We start from the raw sequence: 18816 nt of genomic DNA, 5'->3' as shown, positions 1-18816 counted from the left end.
CGTGTTATCTGCATACAGGGGAATGTCCCAATATGCTTATTATTATTATTATTATTATTATTATTATTATTATTATTATTATCATTATCATTATCATTATCATTATCATTATCATTATCATTATCATTATCATTATCATTATCATTATCATTATCATTATCATTATCATTATTATTATTATTATTATTATTATTATTATTACTATTAATGATGAGTGAGCATTGTGTAGCTTGGAAAATGGTGAGCTTTAATATATAAAAAAGAATTGTATGATTATCTTGGATTTTCTCTGGACTGAAGGGTAAACTTGGATTGCAGCATTTGACATTCCAGGACAATGATGCTAGACTCTTTAATAGCCTCCTAGAAATTATTAGAAAATGCAAAAATTACAGTTCTTTCCTGAGACTGTGCAAGACCTCGCTTTAATATTTGCTTACTTGTTTTTCAATTTTCCATGATCTACATAGGTAATTTAACATAAAAAGCAATAAATATTCGATTTTTCAATTTCGTGCTTCGTTTTTTTTGTTAGACTGAGAATATGAGTAGGAACACTTCATAATGTAAATCTAACAATCAATTAGTGATTACTGGCTGATAATGTTTTTGCTTTTTTCCTTACTTTCGTTATTCCTTCTTCCTTTATTTCAAAAGATTGAAGTCCGAATACAGAGATAAAAGTTTCATTAACACTCTAAACTCACCGTCATCAAACATAATTACACGTCACACATTTAAAAACAAAAGTTACCATTTATTTATACCTCACTTCATGGTATATTACAAGTAAATAAAAATTTACTTATGTCGCAAAACATTATGTTCCTTAAAACGTTAATATTGTAACAATGACATGCTAGAAACATTCAACAGAGTGAAATCAGTTGAAAATATATTGTAGAACAGATTTATTTACAATCACTAGCTTCACCCTACAATGTAATAATTTTCTTAAGCCACCTGTTTAACAAGATTTTGCTGCTTACAGTAATATAAGAGACGACAATGAATGTGAGGAATATTCTCGGCCTTGAGAGCCCTCACAAACTATGTTACAAGCAAGATCATAACTGTTTCGTAATACAGTATGAAAAATATATAATGTGGATATAGTAGAATGCAATAAATAATTGTTTTAAACTGCTCAACAGCACATTCATTTACAAAATCTCTGTTGCCCAAGAAAACTAATCAAATAAACGACATAATTTGAGATATAACCTGCTACTGGTCTCTAGAAAACGCTACAAACATAATTATTTCTCCAAATAGTCTTCTTACAAAAATTCAGACATTTCTGATACAACAATGAGTATTTAATCGATATTATATCACAGGTGAGAAATCAAATGAGCTCAAATATCTGGATTCGGTTGTTGTTACCGTCAGACACAACTATCCTCCCATCACTAAGATTTGCTGTAGACACTGGCCAATTTAACTCTCCTTTCCCACTGCCTTTTCTTCCAAACTTTGTCACAAACTTTCCGCTCTGCTCGAACACCTGAACCCTGTTATTCCATGAATCACAAACCATCACATGTCTGTCTCTGTTAACCGACAAGTAACTAGGACAATTGAACTCACCTTCCTTGTTCCCCTTCTTACCGAATTTAAACACAAAATTTCCCTCCAGATCAAACACTTTGATACAATGTTCATCCCTGTCTGAGACTATAAAATATTGCTCCGTCTGGATACAGTGATAGGGACAGGACAAAGAGCCTTGTCCGCCAAATTTACCTTTGAACTGCCCACAAGGGGAAAATACCTTTATTAATTGGTTACCTCTATCAGCAACAATAATATCACCGTTACTGGTGACAGATAAACCTTCAGGAATCTGAAGAAGCTGCTGATCAAGGTTTCCTTTGTCACCAAACTTGGTAAGAAACTTACCATTTCCACTGAACACCTGGACCCTGTTGTTATCATGGTCCGACACTATAATGTTGCCGTTGTTATCAAAAGCTATCCCTGAAGGCCAGTTAAATTTACCCTGATTACGTCCCTCCCTACCAAATGATCTTAAGTGGGTACCGTCACTACTGAATACCGATACCCTGTCATTACCCCACTCAGTTACTGCAATTTCATTTCGATTATTCACTGCCACTCCCCATGGTGTATTAAGCTCTCCAACAGACTCACCGTATTCTCCAAAAGATAGCACAGGTCTGAACCGCCTGGTTTGGGTCCGACCCTCAAAAGAACTGCCACGGACATGTTTTTCTTCAAACCCACTAATTTCTTTACGGTTTTCTTTTCCTTCTGCACCGGATTGCTGTGTCTTAAGTTCGTTAAAAACAGTCTTTACAGTACCGACCCCCTTAGTGTTTAACATCCTGATTAGTTCTTTATTTTCAGCAAAATTAAACCGAGGGATGCGTTCAACGTCTCTTTTACCTTGGGTTCCTTGTTCCTGAAGGATTGTGTCAAATGTTTCATTACATCCCAGCATTTCAGCCCTAGAATTTCGTCTCAAAACTTGTCTGGTTTCCTCGATGGTTGATTCCATGATTTTAAGTTGATTTTCAGCTTCGCCTTTTCTCATCGCGAAACACTCGAGCGATTCTTTCGCTTGGTTATCAGTTGCGCCAAAAATGTCCTGCTTCCTCGCTTCAATGATTGCCATCATCTGATCTGTAGTCGCCTGCACTTTGCTTTTTACTTCAGCTACTTGCACCTGCACATCGATGCTGCTTTGGTCGAGTTCGCTGATTTCATTTCTCTTTTCCTCTGCTTTCTCGTCAAGCGATTTAATCAGAGACTCCATTCGTAGCCTGTGTTCATTTGCTCCATCTTCCAGAAGCACTTTGGCGTGACCTTCGTGCTCTGTTAAAGCACAAGCGTTGCAAATAGCAACTTTACATCCCGGGGGGGGGGGGGGGAGTACTCCCCTATATAAGGTATATAGGTATGTGCCGCCCCAAAGGGTATGGTTTTTGAGCCGTTTTGGTCTGAAATAGGGTATAGATTTTGACAATTGCGGTCTGAAATCGGGTCGGGTTTTTGGTGCGGGGAACATTTACGAAAGCTTACAAACATATTTGTCTTCTCAGTGCGTAACTGGAACGACTAACTGATAACGAGAAAAAGAAATAGATAAACTATGTCATTCCAGCTCACTTTTACTCCTTGCGTCAACTTCCGTTCGGCACTGATGCATAATTATCAGGTCTGAAAACGGGTATGAATTTTAGAGGTCAGGTCTGAAAACGGGTGTGGAAAATGGCATGTTTAGGTCTGAAATAGGGTCGGGATTCGAAGACCCGGGCGGCACACCCCCACCAAGAATTCCGAGGAGTACCCCCCCCCCCCCCCCCCCCCTGGGCTTTACATTTCTTGCAAAAGAACTTCAGCGGTTCTTTTTCGTGGTTTTTAGTCTGGCAAAATGCTGGTCGCTTTAACACGTCTTCAATGTCCTGATCTTGAAAGTCTTTTATCGCCAAAACTCGATGTTCTTTATTTGCTCGGATTATATTATGTCCCGTGATGCACTCTTCACACCAGAAGCAGCAACACTGGAAACAGTAGAAACAGTTGGCGCTTCTCTTGTCGCAGTTTCCACATTTGGCGCGAGTTGTGTTGCACTCTTTAATGGCCAACACATCCAGGAGGCTGTTTATTCTGAAGTTGGTGGGAACTCGTTGGGATTTCCACTTCCTAATTTTGTTGTGACATTCTGGACATGATATGACATCTTGTCTTGGACTCGTTCGATGAATCCCGTTCAGACATTTAAGACAGAAGCTGTGCAAGCAAGGCAGCTGTTTTGGCTCGGTAAAGGGGCACTTACACACAGAACAGGATACTTCGTCATGAAGATTATCGAGCGAAGTCTTAATATCCATAGTGAAGGACGCGAAGCGAAGGTTTGAAATTCAAAATGATGCAGTTGAGAGATCAATGAAGTTTTGGGTTTTGGCAGGTGACGGGATGTCATTTCTTATCAGACTTATAATACCGGTACGGACCAATCACAGAGCGGTGATTGCAATGTTTTGACGTTACATCGGTATAAAGAATGTTTTCAAAAATATCCTGAATTTCTAGGAATTGTTGATGCGACCAAGAAAGCATGAATTTTTAAAGCTGTCAAGATGTTTTCTCATCAGACTGCCTTAGGGCAATGTTTGAGAGATTTACTAATTTTCTGCGTCTGTTTTCCTTTACACTTGTGAGGTTTTATCCTGTAAAGTTGGCTTTCTTTTTGCCCTAGCGGGGGCGTAAATTAGACTTTAAGTCAACCGAGAAAAGGTTTTAATTTCCAATACCACGATGTCGAAACAGGGAATGAAATCGAGCATATTGAAATGAAACGACCTTTTTAGTGTCTACGAAAGCTCGATTGACAGAAACTTTTGTGGTTGCACGAAATGCTCCTAGCCCAGAACAAAACCTTCCGGTGGGGAGTAGGGTGAAAAGAAAAGCCTTTCTTCAGCCGGCCTTTCTTCTCGACCCCTTCGTGAAGGAAAACCATCACAAATCGTGCATTGAATTGGCTTTCCAGGGCATGTATATAACTGAAGGTTTATTTCATGGTAAGGGAAACTTATTATTTGTTCTATTATTTATTTAACAAATCGACGGCTGTTTTCCATGGTCTATTTAACAATTAGACGGAGAGCTCGAGGTTTCTATCGGCTGATAGTTGGCGAGGGGCGAAGCCCCGAGTCAACTATCAAAGGCGATAGAAACCGAGAGCGAGCCGTCTAATTGGTTTAGCATACCTCAGTGATCGATCTATGAAGCCAAAAGATCTTTTTATTTCATAAATTTTGATATATTTGTGCTAAATCGCCTGCTAAATCGCGCGCGCTCTGACCACCTGCCGTCTATCGATCGATAGACGGCACCTGTGTAGCCAATCAGATTGCGCGTTACGCGATAGTCGGTCACTGAGGTATGCTAAACTCTTATAGACCATAAAATGACGTCAAAAAATGTTCAATCAATCAATCAATATCAATAAATCTTTATTTAAACACGGTAAAATCCATCAGGAGTATAAAAATTAGAAATAACCTAACTATCCTAAACAAAATTCAAAACCTGACTACAACTAATCTAACTAAAACCTGTTTTTCATGAATGCCGTGTGTAACATTAAAAATGAACATTAACTAATCTTTTAAATTGACTAAGAGATTCAGCTTCTCTCACATGACAGGGTAGGCTGTTCCAGAGAACTGCTCCGCTATAAGAAAAGCTGTTCTTCATGAAATTAGTTCGCGGAAACGGGACAAATAGTTTGTTAACAGAGTCCCTCAGGGAGTAACGCGTTTCATTTCGTTTAACAAATTTAGTTGATAAATATTCAGGAACAAGACCATTTAAAGACTTGTATACCATTATGGATTTCTGTATTTGAAATTGAGTGCTCAAGTCTTTCCAATCGAGTTGTCTAATTAAACGGTTAGCATCAGCATCATAGCTAGAGAAGGTTAAAACGCGAGCGGCACGGTTCTGAAGCTTCTGTAGCCTGTCAAATAATGTTTTACCACAATTACCCCAGACAAGATTGCAATACTCAATACTCGGTTCAAAACTCAAGTGCAACCACGAGCCGCAGGCGAGTGGTTTCACTGCCAAGTTTTGGACATTTTATGGCGTCATTTTATGGTCTATAAGAGTATAGACCATAGAAAACTGCCGTCGATTTGTTTTTTACTATAACATGGAAAAAGTACGAGCGGAATTGGCCATTTTTTTCGTTGAGAAAGCGCACGCGTTACATCTGACGTCATTTTTATTGTCTGTACTCTTGTAGACAATAGCTACGAGCCAATCAGCGCGTGGGAATTTGGACAGTTATTGTAAATGCTGATTAGATCATTTACGGTTTAAGATCCGGTGCTTTTATTTTTCGTTCTCAAAAAAGTTACTGATTTTTACAATACTATATGTAAGACTTCACAAGCTCTTTTAATGTGCCGTGTCTTCTTCGATATTTTCAGAGACATGAAATAAAACTTATACGTGTTCAAAGAACAAACTGCTGCAAAAAGGTGAAATTATTCCAAACATTGCATTCTTTCTTTATTTTGGACGTGATCTTTTGATGTTAATTAGTTCGTTTGTTGTGTGCATCAAACAGGCAAGAAAAATACGGACGAAAAATTGAACTTTTTCCAGTTGGTTTACGATTGTTATTTACATCAGGTTCGGATGAAACATTTTGTTGTGTTCCATTTTTGTATCCTCTCAGAATGACAGACTAAATTTAAACCGGCCTTTCGTATCTCGTTCTGTAATAGAGAATGGAAGTCCAGGTTCTCTGATGTGCAATTCCCAAACAAACAAACATTTTCTCCATGTAAAACAACGGCACTAAACAAAAACAATTTTGTGTGATAGCTGTTATTACTTTTGTTGTTTATACTTTGTTTCTCTTTGTATATTCGGTTTTAGGAAATGTAATGTTCGATGTCTCGCGCATTTAAATATTGTCCGTAAATTTTAAAATGCGTTACGCCATTGCTAGTATAAATTCGAATCAACTGTAAACGAACTCACAACTGATGATGATCGTTGAACGATCGAAACATGTCGCAGTTACAAACTCAAAGTGGTTGTCCATTTTTTCAAAAAAATGGAAAAGAGTTTTGTTGTTTTTAAAACCAAACTTAAAACTTTAACGGGTAATTTGGAAACGTTTTGATTCATAATTATCTAGACATGCGATCTCCATCAAAGAGCGCGCGCGTACGTGTCGCCTTTTATTTATTCTTTTTAGAAAAGCTCTTTTAAGCGCAAGCTTAGACGTTTAAGTCGAAATTAATTCGTTTACGCAAGTTTTGACAAGTTTAGCTAAGTATTTTTGGTTAAAAATGATTTTGCCCTTCTAAGCGATGCAACTATTACAAATAGTATTGTTCGGCTTTGCCTACTTTCAATTTAGTTCAGACAAAACAGCAACTTAATATTTGAAGCACTGTGCCTTACATGGCATTTATAAACTCACTTTCGCAGGGTTTGAATTTGCTGCTGAGAAGAAAGAATTCTTCTTAAACGACTTTGAACATGACACCAGCATTGCTGGCGGATGGGCGGGAAGGAGGAGTGATTTGTTTCCACGATATTTCAATCCTTTAAATCTCAGGAACGTCACAATTAGAATTGAAGAAACACGACGAGTTGATTTTGCAAAATATCTGAAAACTAAACCTTGCAACACTGCGTGAGATATTGCGCAACGCTACAGAAACTAAAGGTGCTGTTAATTTTTTCTTTAACTTGCAACTCAACACTGTCGCGGAACAGGTTCTGGACGAAAATGCTCGTGTGACACCCTCTCTTTGCAGAGCGCAAAGTCGTGAGATCAGAATTCTACTTCTCAAAACGTTGTGAGGTACATTGTAACGTGTAGCAGTACTAGGCAACTGTAATCATTATGTTGCTGCGTCACAAGTTGTAGCGAAAATTTCTTCAGGTAGCAGCGCTCTTAGATCATGTTTCATTTCCGGGTGATACTCTATAATCCTGCTTTGGAAATGCACAAGTTTCCAATTTGAATAAAATATCTCTTTCTACTTTTGCCCAGCACAAAGGAAACTAGACCTAAAACACGCCTGCATCAATCTTTCGAAAAATATACAGTTCAAGAAAACTACTCGATGGGTAGGTACGGCAAATTAAATTTTACCAATAATTGAACACCAGTCTCACCCAAACCTGATCATAGTTTTTACTTGTTGACATTCTTTTCTCGTCGCAGGACTACGTAATAACGATGAAGATCAACTCCCCTGATTATAAACTGAATCTGGAACTGGTTTTGAAAGACAAGAAATCTTCTGGAAATGTCTCCAAGGAAGCGGATAAATTCGAGAAATCCAAACACGGAAGGGTTAGTAATTCAGAGAGTTTTTCGTTGGGAAGTTCTTCGATAATCTCGGAATACATACCACTTATCCTTGTCAGTTGCTCTCCGATTTTTAAATTTCAGATTAACAACTTTGGAACGTGTGCCACAAATGCAACCCGCCCATTGGACAACAGAACTTGCAAGCCCCGCCCCCCAGGTTTGATGAATGGAGTAAACATGACGTGCCAAACAACCACAGGGACGGTGGCAAACTGGGCAAGGAACGGAGCAACATGGACATGGAACGTGATATTGAACGTGACACTGACGATGATGGATAAAGTCTACAGTGGAGTGACATTTGTAGCTGACTGGTGCTACGGAAGAATGAAGTGGTTGGCTTGAAACGTCTAAGTGGACTAGCATTTGCGGTGAATTGGTCCTGGATCCAAATGAAATGGCTTGTTGAAGAGGCATGGGACATAGCGATATGTATAGCCGACACGGCCTGGGACAGAGTGTCCTGGCTGGGCGGTGGAATTTGGAAATGTTATTGCAAAATTTTAGGCTGAATACCTGGAAAGTAAGTGAATTCTCTACTGCCATGTATTGTGTTTGCTCAGTCGTTAATTTAGACTGCGCATGCCTTGTAGTTGCGTAATTCTAGCTTTCATGGTTATTTTTTACAGATCACGTGACAGATGTCAAGCAATTCCTTAGTGACCTAACTAGAAAAGATGCCTTCCTTTTAATGAGTAGTATTTTTATTGGGACTGTCTCTATTCTGTTGATAATACGGGCTGTGAAAGGCTATCGACAAAGAAGGTGAATTCTACTGTGACCAATCTGTATACTCCGTGGCACAAAAAAAAAATTACAACAAAACTTTTTTGTGTGAGTGTGGGTGTGTTCCGAGGGCCAAGTGGCATAAACCTTTTTGAAAAGGTGGAGAGGAGGGAGGGGGCTTTCCCTACATTTAGAAGGATTTTCACGTGCTCTTTGTGCTTCCTATAGTATTTGCGTCCGAACAAAATCTACTTTTGTAGAAGACTACCACTTATCCGGGGTAGCTTTATTCATCCGCACCTGTACTGTGCTCTTATGTCAATTCAGTTATCAATTGAGTACTACAAGATGTTGGCTGGGACAGTTGTCTCTTACTTTTGTTATCTGAACAGCGTGCAAGACAAACAGTGGAAAGTAGGCTTTGAGAAACGCAAAACTACTTAGCGGTAGTAATTTCATAACCATCGTATTATTACAAATTGTCCTGAGATGAAGTCAATAAACATGTTTTAGATTTAACTCTCTGACAACCAAGCCGCTTTTCGTGTGATAAATGATGGACCAGAGAATTAACTCTGCAGTGTATGTTAGAGTGCTAATAAGTGAATCCATGAAAATCCTACTGAGCGTTCACCCTAGTCCTTAAGGAAATGGGAGACTGCACAAGGCACAGGAAAAAAATGTTTGACCTCGGCAGGAATCGAACCCACGACCTTTAGAATTTGATCTTACGTTGCTCTACCGACTGAGCTATGGCCTGGCTTTCGGTTACCGCGGGAGACGAGAAGGAGAGGGCGAGAACAACGAAAACGAGGGGGATTTTCCTTTCTCTCTCCCCAGTCCCCCTCGTTTTCGTTGTTCTTGCCCGCTCCTTCGCGTTTCCCGCGGTACAACGAGAGCCTGAAACAGACTAACTGAGTTACGGCACCACTGAGACGGGAGCAAGTCGTGAGTGCTAATCGCGGTAATTGGTCCTGGTCAAATATTTTATTCAATTTATAATGTAATTTTGTTCTTGCAGGCAAACTCGGTTAGAAACTGGGAAGCAGCTGAGGCTGCTGCTGCTGTCGAGAGAAAAAGGAAACGACCTTCAATGATTAACCAAAAAAACCGACACAAAAAGAATCCAATGAAATGTACATTTTCGTCATGTTTTACTGTAACTCTGCCAGTGATGTCTGTTTTGGAACTCTTTTCTAATAGTCTACACTTTTTTTATTTTTGTCCTTTTCTTCTGTCATACAGGGTTATTGTCATTGCTGTAGTCAAACGAGCGTTTCTTTCAGTTTGGAATTAACTCTTGCTGAGATTTAATTGAGTAAATTTCGTAAAATATTGTAAGATTTCTATCAAGAAGCAAACGAAGAATTTAAATAAACTAACGAAAAACAAAATAGCGTTTAATCTTGGCTAAACCTACACACACGATTCGACGTTCAAACGTTCCATTTTTGTCTATATGGATAAATATAAAATTCAGTGGTTCGTATTTGCCGTACGTTGAGCAAAAATGCAACACAAAATGATACCAACACCAAATTTATGCAAGGCGACTGCACAACAGTCATTCACGAACTCGTGAAGCTAGGCCGAGTGGGAGGACTCAACGGAGGCACGGATATCTGAAAGGTTCGAAGGGTTGAAAGCGTGCACGCACCAGTCCCATCCTCCAATTCGGAAACGTCATTGATCTTGTATTCTAAGATCGCGCATTGTACTGGCGGGAACAGACTCATGCAAAAGTATTGACTGCGATCCCCATCTCAAGCTTAAAAGGGTCCCTATATTGTAACGCGCATAGAGGCCTGGGCCTGCCTCCCTTGATAATCTTGATCTTCCAAAACGGAAGTAACGCCCCAGAGGTTAACTTGAATTTTAACTGTTGTTGCATGTTGTTAGAGACAGGGTTATCGGACCTGTCACCTGGGCCGGGTTGTTCGAAAGCTGATTAACGCTAATCTAGGATTAAAAGTTAATCGAGGTTTTCATCTCGCTGTTTAATAGTGGTTTAAAGCCTAATTTCAAGCTGAAGGTAAAGAAAAGTCAAAGTCAAAACTGAGTGACAAAAATGTTTTGGAATAATCTTCACCGATTAGTAATTAAACTTGAATCAAAGTTCACATTAATCCAGGATTAGCTTAATCGGGCTTTGAACAACTGGGCCCTGGAGTTTTTCTAGGGACCGCTAAGTTGCGGGAACTTGTAAGTTCTGTTGCGCATGCCCGCCTTACATTCTCCTATCGCTAATCGAGACCCGCTTCCTTTCTTTCTAAAGACTAGGGCTAAACGCTCGTCTTCTCGTGTTAACGCTCGCGTCGGTAAACACAAATTGGCGTGTGAATGTCAAAAGACGAGTCTGCAAACTATGTCGGTATTGACACTAAAATACAATAAATTAAACAAACGAACGAGCGGATTGATGGACAAATGAAAGAAGAAATAAATGAATAAACAAACAAACAAACAACTACATAAATAAACACGATCTTTCTAAAAAGAGATCACGACTGACGCCAGTAGTAATGCTTCTATGTTAAACAAACTAAAGCAACTAACTATTGCAAATGTTAACAAAAGATATATCCTTGCACGTTTTGGGTATGCGTACAAAGCAAGGCAAAAAGGCTCTCCGGTTTAAGCTGAGTATACTCTTCCCCTTTTAGAGTAACAGTATTGAACAGTGCCAAGGCCTTCTCTGCTGGTTAGTGTAAAGCCTTTAGTTAACAAAGGTAGCACTTACTAGCTAAAGGGCAATAAACTAGTGGCTTTTAGCTTTGAGTATAAAGGGTACTGCAAAGAGCCTGTGATACCCCTTTGATGTATAGTACAGCCACGGTGCTGTTTGTTTCTTGTTTTTGGTGCTGTTTTTCACCAATGAATATGGATTTCTGATGGAAACAAGAACTAGTAGTTTATGCATCAGTACCAGCAGAGCCCATACAAACCCCCGCCCCCGTCTGGGTATTGATCCCAGGGAGGGGGGGGGGGGGGGCACTTGATCCATGTTTGGGTATAGGGGTGCCGCTGGGGGTTTGAAACCCTGACCCTGTTTAGGACGAAAATAACCTTAAATACCTACCCTGTGTAGGACAATGCCCTTTATTTTAAGGCCCTATTTAGCTCTTGTGTTACACAAGTGTTTATTGGCAATAGTAATAACATTTCAAGGCCCACTGTCACTTACCGGACGTGATGTTTCACGCATTGAAACGCGAATACCAATCACAACAGATAAAAAAATACACTTGCTAGAAGTGATGGCGAAAAAATCCAACATTTCGCATTAACAGCGGTGAACCTCAAGTGGAAACGTCTCTGATTCCGGATTGCTAAACACTTGACGACAGTCTTGCAACCATACCCTGTCTAGGACGGGTCCAGGATAGACTCGCTTGAAATTGTGTACCCTGTTCAGGGCAGAGGGGCCAAAAACCATACCCTATCCAGCGGCACGTCCCCGTATAGCCCATATAGGGGAGTACCCCCCCCCCCCGCCCGGGTATTGATGAGGCATTTTTCCTCACTGTACGTTCCAGGAGCCGGGCATTTGTCCACCCCAGAGCCGGGTGGGTTCAGTCAAATGAGACAATTATCGAAGCATAAAAGTGAATTTCATAATATTTTGCTATTGTCGCCGTCGGGATTTGTTCTTACATATAATGGAAAATTGAAACTTTTTCGGAAATATTTATGTTTCTGTTGTTTGAATTTCGCAAGGGAAATGCATTAAATAGTAATTGCTCGGCCTACAAGCCAGCTTGCTTCTTGCTCCCTAATCCCTGCCTAGGTAAGCTCACTTGCACACGATCAACTACACCCTCATGAAACTCTACAATACTGACATTATTTAGTCTTACTAAGATTAAAAGTACAATTCATAGGAGACAGCGTGGTCGAGTGGTTAGGGCGTCAGACTTGGAATAAGGAAGTCCCTGGAGTTGTTTCTCGGTAGCCCCGAGGGTTCAACTCCTCGGCTTTGTTTGTAAATAGCCAGCTGGGATTCTTAACCATATTATGTTCTATTTGAAATATTTCTTTGCTTCTTCCTGTTTTGTTTCATTATCCCTGTTAAGTATATTCAGGAGCCATAATCAGGGATGGACACCATAACGAGATGCCATTTTGACTTGTGGGCTTGTCCCCTTGTGTTGTACCAAAAAATGGCGTCCAAATTTTAAATTCTGCCAGGGAATATCTCCTCGGTGCCCACATTTAAGATATAAGACTCTCACAACGCCAAGGTAACAATTGAAAAAAGACGGAGAAAGTTGTTAAAATTGCATGTTTGATGTTAAGGAAATAAATTTATCCTGCGAACTTGAAAAAAAGAAAGAGTTTGAGAACAGATAAGAACGTGTTTACAGCTGTCTTGTGCCTTGGATTACCATAGAAAACGAATAGACATTAATCTCAGTCTTACGTGTAATACTTCTTGAAATCAGTAAGCCAACAGCCGTCATAAGAAGCAGTAACAAATCGAGAAACTCATTTGTGACCGATGTTGAAAAATTTGACACTGATCTGTAAACGAATTCCGCTCAATTCGACAGCTTTTAGCTTGACTACGTAATTTCTGCCAATATACTGATTCTTTTTAACCTTTCGCTCGGTAATCCCTACCTTGTTTAACCATTACCTGTTTCACAGGCACTCAGGCTGAGCATTTAAAGTTTTTTATGCTAAACCTTGGCCGGCTTACTACGCAAAATCATATACACTCGTAAAATGACAGTTTACAAAATTTGGTGGAAGTGACGAATTTTCATGCCGGTGAGCACGTAGAAACACTTTTGAGACGATGACTTTAACTCGTCTCCTTAAGGATTTACCATCAATTTGAAATAAATGGTTGAAACTGACTTCTCGAAGAAAAATTTTAAAAGTTTATATATATCAGTATCGCGGAGAATATTTTATATTTGTACTGTAAGGTTTAATGTTTTCTACTCAGCCAGGAGAATTTCCTGGAGTTGTCCCCAATGCTTTAGTTTGGCAGTCTTAGTTTTTAGGTATTTAGACTGGGCCAGAGCAGAGCACCCCGCTAGCACATGAGCCAGAGTCTCACGCTCATGAGATTTCCCACACAGTCTACAAGTGACGTCGCCCTGTGCTGCACCTGTTTTGTGGACTATGTACACCTTAGTGGGCGAAAGCTGCTCGTACAGCACCGCTACCCAAGCGATTGTATGGGTAGGAGCACAGGCCCAATCACGCAACCAAACAAAGCATCCACTCTGATTTATCTCACTGTCCTGCCACCTAGCCTGCAAGAACCCTCCATGCCACTTCTCCTCTAGGATCTTCTTTTTCAGCTTCTCCATATCTGCCTTCTTGAAGTGTTCTTTCACCTTTGGCCCATTAATCTCCGTCTCAGGATCGCTCACAGACCGATATGACGGTTGAGGGTACTCCAGAGACAGGCTCATGCGCAGTTCCTCGGCAAACTTATGCGCTTCCTTCATCATCGACGTGTGTCCCTTCTCTACCGCCCTCCTTTCGAACTGTTGCACTGTCCTCATCGAGGGATCCATGTTCTGACAAAAGCTTCATTGCCGCCTTGATCTTGGTCAACTTGTATTCACGCTCAACCGAGCGCAAGCCACGCCCTCCTTTCTCTCTTGCCAAATACATTATCGCCGTCGAGCTTAAGGGATGCTTTCCACCGTTTTCACAGACGATCTTTCTATTATTATTATTATTATTATTATTATTATTATTATTATTATTATTATTATTATTATTATTATTATTGAATGAGCATTGTGTAGCTCGCAAAATGGTGAGCTTTAACATGAAAAAAAATGATACGAACATCTTAGCTTGTTTCTCGAATGAAGGAGATAAACTTAGAGTACAGTTATTCGCATTCCAGGACAATGATACTAGACTCCTTAATAGCTTTCCAGAAATGTTTAGAAAATGCAAAAATACAGCACTTTCCTAAGACTGTCCAAGACTTTAATACGCTTACTAATTTTTTTTTTTCAATTTTCGATGAAAAAAGCAATAAATGATCGATTTGTCCATTTCGTGCTTCGTTAATTTTGAGATTACAATTAGGAACACTTCATACTGGCTGATAATTTTTTTTTTATTTCTTCTTATTCTCGTTATTCTTTCTTTTATCTCAAAAGATTTAAGTCCAAATGCAGAAATAAAGTTTCATTCCCACTCCAAACTGACCTTCATCAAACATAATTACACATTTAAAAACAAAAGTTACCATTTATTTACAGCTCACTACCTGAAATGTTACACTATATATGACTACTTACAACTACATAAGAATATATTTCTGTCACAAAACATTCTGTCCCTTGCAAGTTTTATTAAACTGACGTGCTACAAACGTACAAAAGAGTGAATCAGTTGAAAATATTTTTGTAGACAAAATTTATTTACAATTAGTAGCTTCACCCTACAATGTGCTAATTTTCTTAAGTCGCCTATTTGACAACATTCAGTTACTTACAGTAATATAAGAGACAAAAAATTTAAGGAATATTCTCGGCCTTTTGAGCCCTTAATAATCATTCCATTAACAAAATCTATGTTACAAGCAAAAACATAACAGTTTCGTAATACAGTAATAATATATAATGTAGATATAGAAGAACGCAATAAATGTCAAAACCATCGATCTTAGCTTAAAACTGCTTCACAGCATATTCATTTACAAAATCTCGGTTGTCCAAGAAAAACAATCAAATAAAAGACATCACTTGAGATGTAACCTGCTACTGAACTCCACGAAAAGCTACAAAGATAATTATTTCTCAAAATAGTCTTCTTACAAAAATTGAGAACTTTCTGAATCAACAATGAATATTATATCGATATTTTCACAAGTGAGGTATCAAATGAGCTCCAATATATGGATTCGGTTGTTGCCACTGTCAGACACAACTATCTTCCCATCACTAAGATTTGCTGCAGATCCTGGCCAATCAAACTCTCCTTTTCCACTGCCTTTTGTTCCAAACTTTGTCACAAACTTTCCGCTCAGCTCGAACACCTGAACCCTGTTATTCCATGAATCACAAACCATCAGATGTCCGTCTCTGTTAACCGACAAGTAACCAGGCATATCGAACTCACCCTCCTTGTTGCCCTTCTTACCGAATTTAAACACAAAATTTCCGTCCAGATCAAACATTTTGATACAGTGTTCGAGCTCGTCTGAGACTATAAAATATTGCTCCGTCTGGATACAGTGACAGGGAAGGGACAAGAACCCTTGTCCGCCAAATTTACGTTTGAACTGCCCACGAAGGGAAAATATCTTAATTGATTTGTTACCTTTATCAGCAACAATAATATCACCATTACTGGTGACAGATAAACCTTCAGGATTCTGAAGCTGTTGATCAAGGTTTCCTTTCTCACCAAACTTGGTAAGAAACTTACCATTCCCACTGAACACCTGGACCCTGTTGTTATCACGGTCCGCCACTGCAATGTTGCCATTGTTATCAAAAGCTATCCCTCTAGGCCAGTTAAATTCACCCTTATTACGTCCCTCTCTACCAAACGATCTTACGTGGGTACCGTCACTACTGAATACCGATACCCTGTGGTTAAAATACTCAGTTACTGCTATTTCATTTCGATTATTCACTGCCACTCCCCATGATCCAGAAATCTTTCCAACAGACTCACCGAATTCTCCAAAAGATAGCACAGGTCTGAACCGCCTAATTTGGGTCTTAACCTCAAAAGAACTGCCACGGACATTTTTTCTTTCAAACCCACTAATTGCTTTACTATTTTCTTTCCCTTCTGCACCTGATTGCTGTGTCTTAATTTCGTTAAAAACGGCCTTTACAGTACCGATTCTTTTAATGTTTAACATGCTAAGTAGTTCTTTATTTTCAGTAAAACTAAACCGAGGGATGGGTTCAACGTCACTTTTACCTTGGGCTTCTTGTTCCTGAAGGATCGTGTCGAATGTTTCATTAAATCCCAGGATTTCAGCGCTGGAACTTCGTCTCAAAAGTTGTCTGGTTTCCTCGATGGCTGATTCAATGATTTGAAGTTGATTTTCAGCTTCGCCTTTTCTCAGCGCGAAACACTCGAGCGATTCTTTCGCTTGGTTATCAACTGCGTTAAAGATTTCCTGCTTCCTCGCTTCAATGATTGCCATCATCTGATCTGCAGTCGCCTGCACTTTGCTTTTTACGTCAGCTACTTGCACCTGAACATCAATGCTGCTTTGGTCGAGTTCGCTGATTTCATTTCTCTTTTCCTCTGCTTTCTTGTTGAGAGATTCTGTCAGAGACTCCATTAGTAGCCTGTGTTCATTTGCTCCATCTTCCAGAAGCACTTTGGTGTGACCTTCGTGGAGTGTTACAACACAAGAATTGCAAATGGCGACTTTACAGTTCTTGCAAAAAAACTCCAGCGCTTTGTTTTCGTGGCGTTTAATCTGGCAAAACGCTGGTCGCTTTAACACGTCTTCAATGTCCTGATCTTGAAAATTTTTTATCGCCAACACTCGATGTTCTTTATTTGCTCGTATTATATTATGTCCCGTGATGCACTCTTCACACCAGAAGAAGCAACACTGGAAACAGTAGAAACATTTGGCGCTTCTCTTGTCGCAGTTTCCACATTTCACGCTTCTGTGTTGCACTCTTGAATGGCCAACACATCCAGGAGGCTATTTATTCTGAAGTTGGTGGGAAACTTGCTGGGATTTCCACTTCCTGGGATCCTAATTCCCTTGCGACATTCTGGACATGATATGACATCTCGACGTGGACTCGTTCGATGAATCCCGTTCAGACATTTAAGACAGAAGCTGTGCAAGCAAGGCAGCTGTTTTGGCTCGGTAAAGGGGCACATACACACAGAACAGAATACTTCGTCATGAAGATTATCGAGCAAAGTCTTAATATCCATAACGAAGGGCGCGAAGGGAAGGTTTCGAGTTCAAAATGATGCAGTTGAGAGATCAATGAAGTTTGCGTTGTGACGTGATGTTATTTCTTATCAGACTTATAATAACAGTATTAACCAATCATAGAGCGATCACTGCATTGTTTTGACGTAACATCGAAAACTAATGGTTTCAAAAATATCCTGAATTGTTTAATACATTGTATGCGCTCAAGAAAGCATGACTTTTTAAAAAGCTGTCAAGATGTCTTGGCATCACTGGCAATGTTTAAGAGATTGCATTTTCTGCGTCTGTTTTCCTTTACACTCGTGAGGTTTTATCCTTTAAAGTCGGTTTTCCCTTTTGCCTCAAGTAGTCAAATGAGAAAAAGGTTTTTATTATTTTCCAGTATCGCGCTGTTGAAACACGGAATGAAATCGGGCGTCTTGAAATCCAAACAATCTTTTTAGTATCTACGAAAGCTCGTTTGACCGAAACGCGTTTGTGGTTGCACGAAATAATTATTCAACTGTCGTAAATCTAGCCTGTGAACAACACCTTTCGGTGGGGAGTAGGTGAAAGGAAAAGCCCCTCTCCGGGCGGCCTTCCTTCTCGACCGCTGTAGGAAAACCATTACAATACTACATTGAAATGGCTTTCCAGGGCACGTATATAACTTATTTCATGATAAGGGAAATATATTATTTGTCAGTATATTACTTATTGCTAATTAGATCATTTACGGCATAGGATCAAGTGCTTTTGCGCAAAAAAAAAAAAAACAGTTCCTGGTTTTTACCATACTACATGTAAGACTTCAGAAGCTCTTTTAATGTGCCGTGTCTTCTTTGATATTTTCCGAGACATGAAATAAAAATTATACGTGTTGTACACTTATGACATTCCATTATCACACTCCATTGATAAATCAATTTTACTGGGTATCGTCTTGGTCTTTTACATGGAGGGGCTCAGAAACGTGTTAGTGGGGTGACTACGTTTAGTAGACCTGTATCTTTTATAAGCTCTGTTTTCACTGGACCCAGATAAGCTGCAGCTCCATTGTTTTTGTGTCTAGGCACATTCTTTTGTTGTTCGTTCTTTTGTTCTCTCGACCAATAATGTCAGACGTTACAAACGGTGCAGGTCGCCCCATTTTGTTTGCAATTCTTCAACAGTAACCGCTGAAGCTCGATCAGTGGGCGCGCTCTAGGAAACAGTGGTAGGCTTCACGTAGCTGCTTGTTGGTTACGTGGTCTTTTCAACTTGTGTCGAATGCTGCTCAATACTCATTGGTTCCAGCACTGTGGTTAAAAGTCCCAAATATTAAGCTTGGACT

At 39.6% G+C, this 18816-nt stretch overlaps 4 protein-coding genes across 4 annotated transcripts in view; 1 reads left to right on the top strand and 3 right to left on the bottom strand.

Moving 5' to 3' along the window:
- Positions 1-3994, bottom strand: part of LOC146461376 (E3 ubiquitin-protein ligase TRIM71-like) — a 40709-nt gene extending 36715 nt beyond the window's left edge. Inside the window, exons 1-2 of the mRNA XM_085087015.1 lie at positions 3344-3994; positions 1319-2898 (exon numbers count right to left, since the gene is read on the bottom strand). Of these exons, the coding sequence (XP_084943141.1) occupies positions 1349-2898; positions 3344-3857 (2064 nt within the window). The 5' untranslated portion in view covers positions 3858-3994 and the 3' untranslated portion in view covers positions 1319-1348. The remainder of the gene's footprint in view (positions 1-1318; positions 2899-3343) is intronic.
- The window catches only part of LOC146461375 (uncharacterized), a 92313-nt gene extending 83541 nt beyond the window's left edge, over positions 1-8772 (top strand). The window contains exon 3 of the mRNA XM_085087013.1: positions 7955-8772. Coding sequence (XP_084943139.1) covers positions 7955-8218 — 264 coding nt within the window. The 3' untranslated portion in view covers positions 8219-8772. The remainder of the gene's footprint in view (positions 1-7954) is intronic.
- LOC146461372 (uncharacterized) overlaps positions 1-18816 on the bottom strand; it is a 68050-nt gene that overhangs the window by 43564 nt on the left and 5670 nt on the right. The window lies entirely within an intron of this gene.
- Positions 14826-17232, bottom strand: LOC146461374 (uncharacterized). Its single transcript, XM_085086982.1, has one exon. It carries the CDS (start codon positions 16881-16883, stop codon positions 15456-15458), a length of 1428 nt encoding a protein of 475 aa, XP_084943108.1. The 5' UTR covers positions 16884-17232; the 3' UTR covers positions 14826-15455.

This window comes from Pavona decussata, unplaced genomic scaffold (genome assembly GCF_977016875.1).
Source record: "Pavona decussata unplaced genomic scaffold, jaPavDecu1.1 SCAFFOLD_199, whole genome shotgun sequence".
NCBI lineage: Eukaryota > Metazoa > Cnidaria > Anthozoa > Scleractinia > Agariciidae > Pavona > Pavona decussata.
Note: the sequence above shows the minus strand (reverse complement) of the source record. Positions and strands in the feature narration are given on the sequence as shown.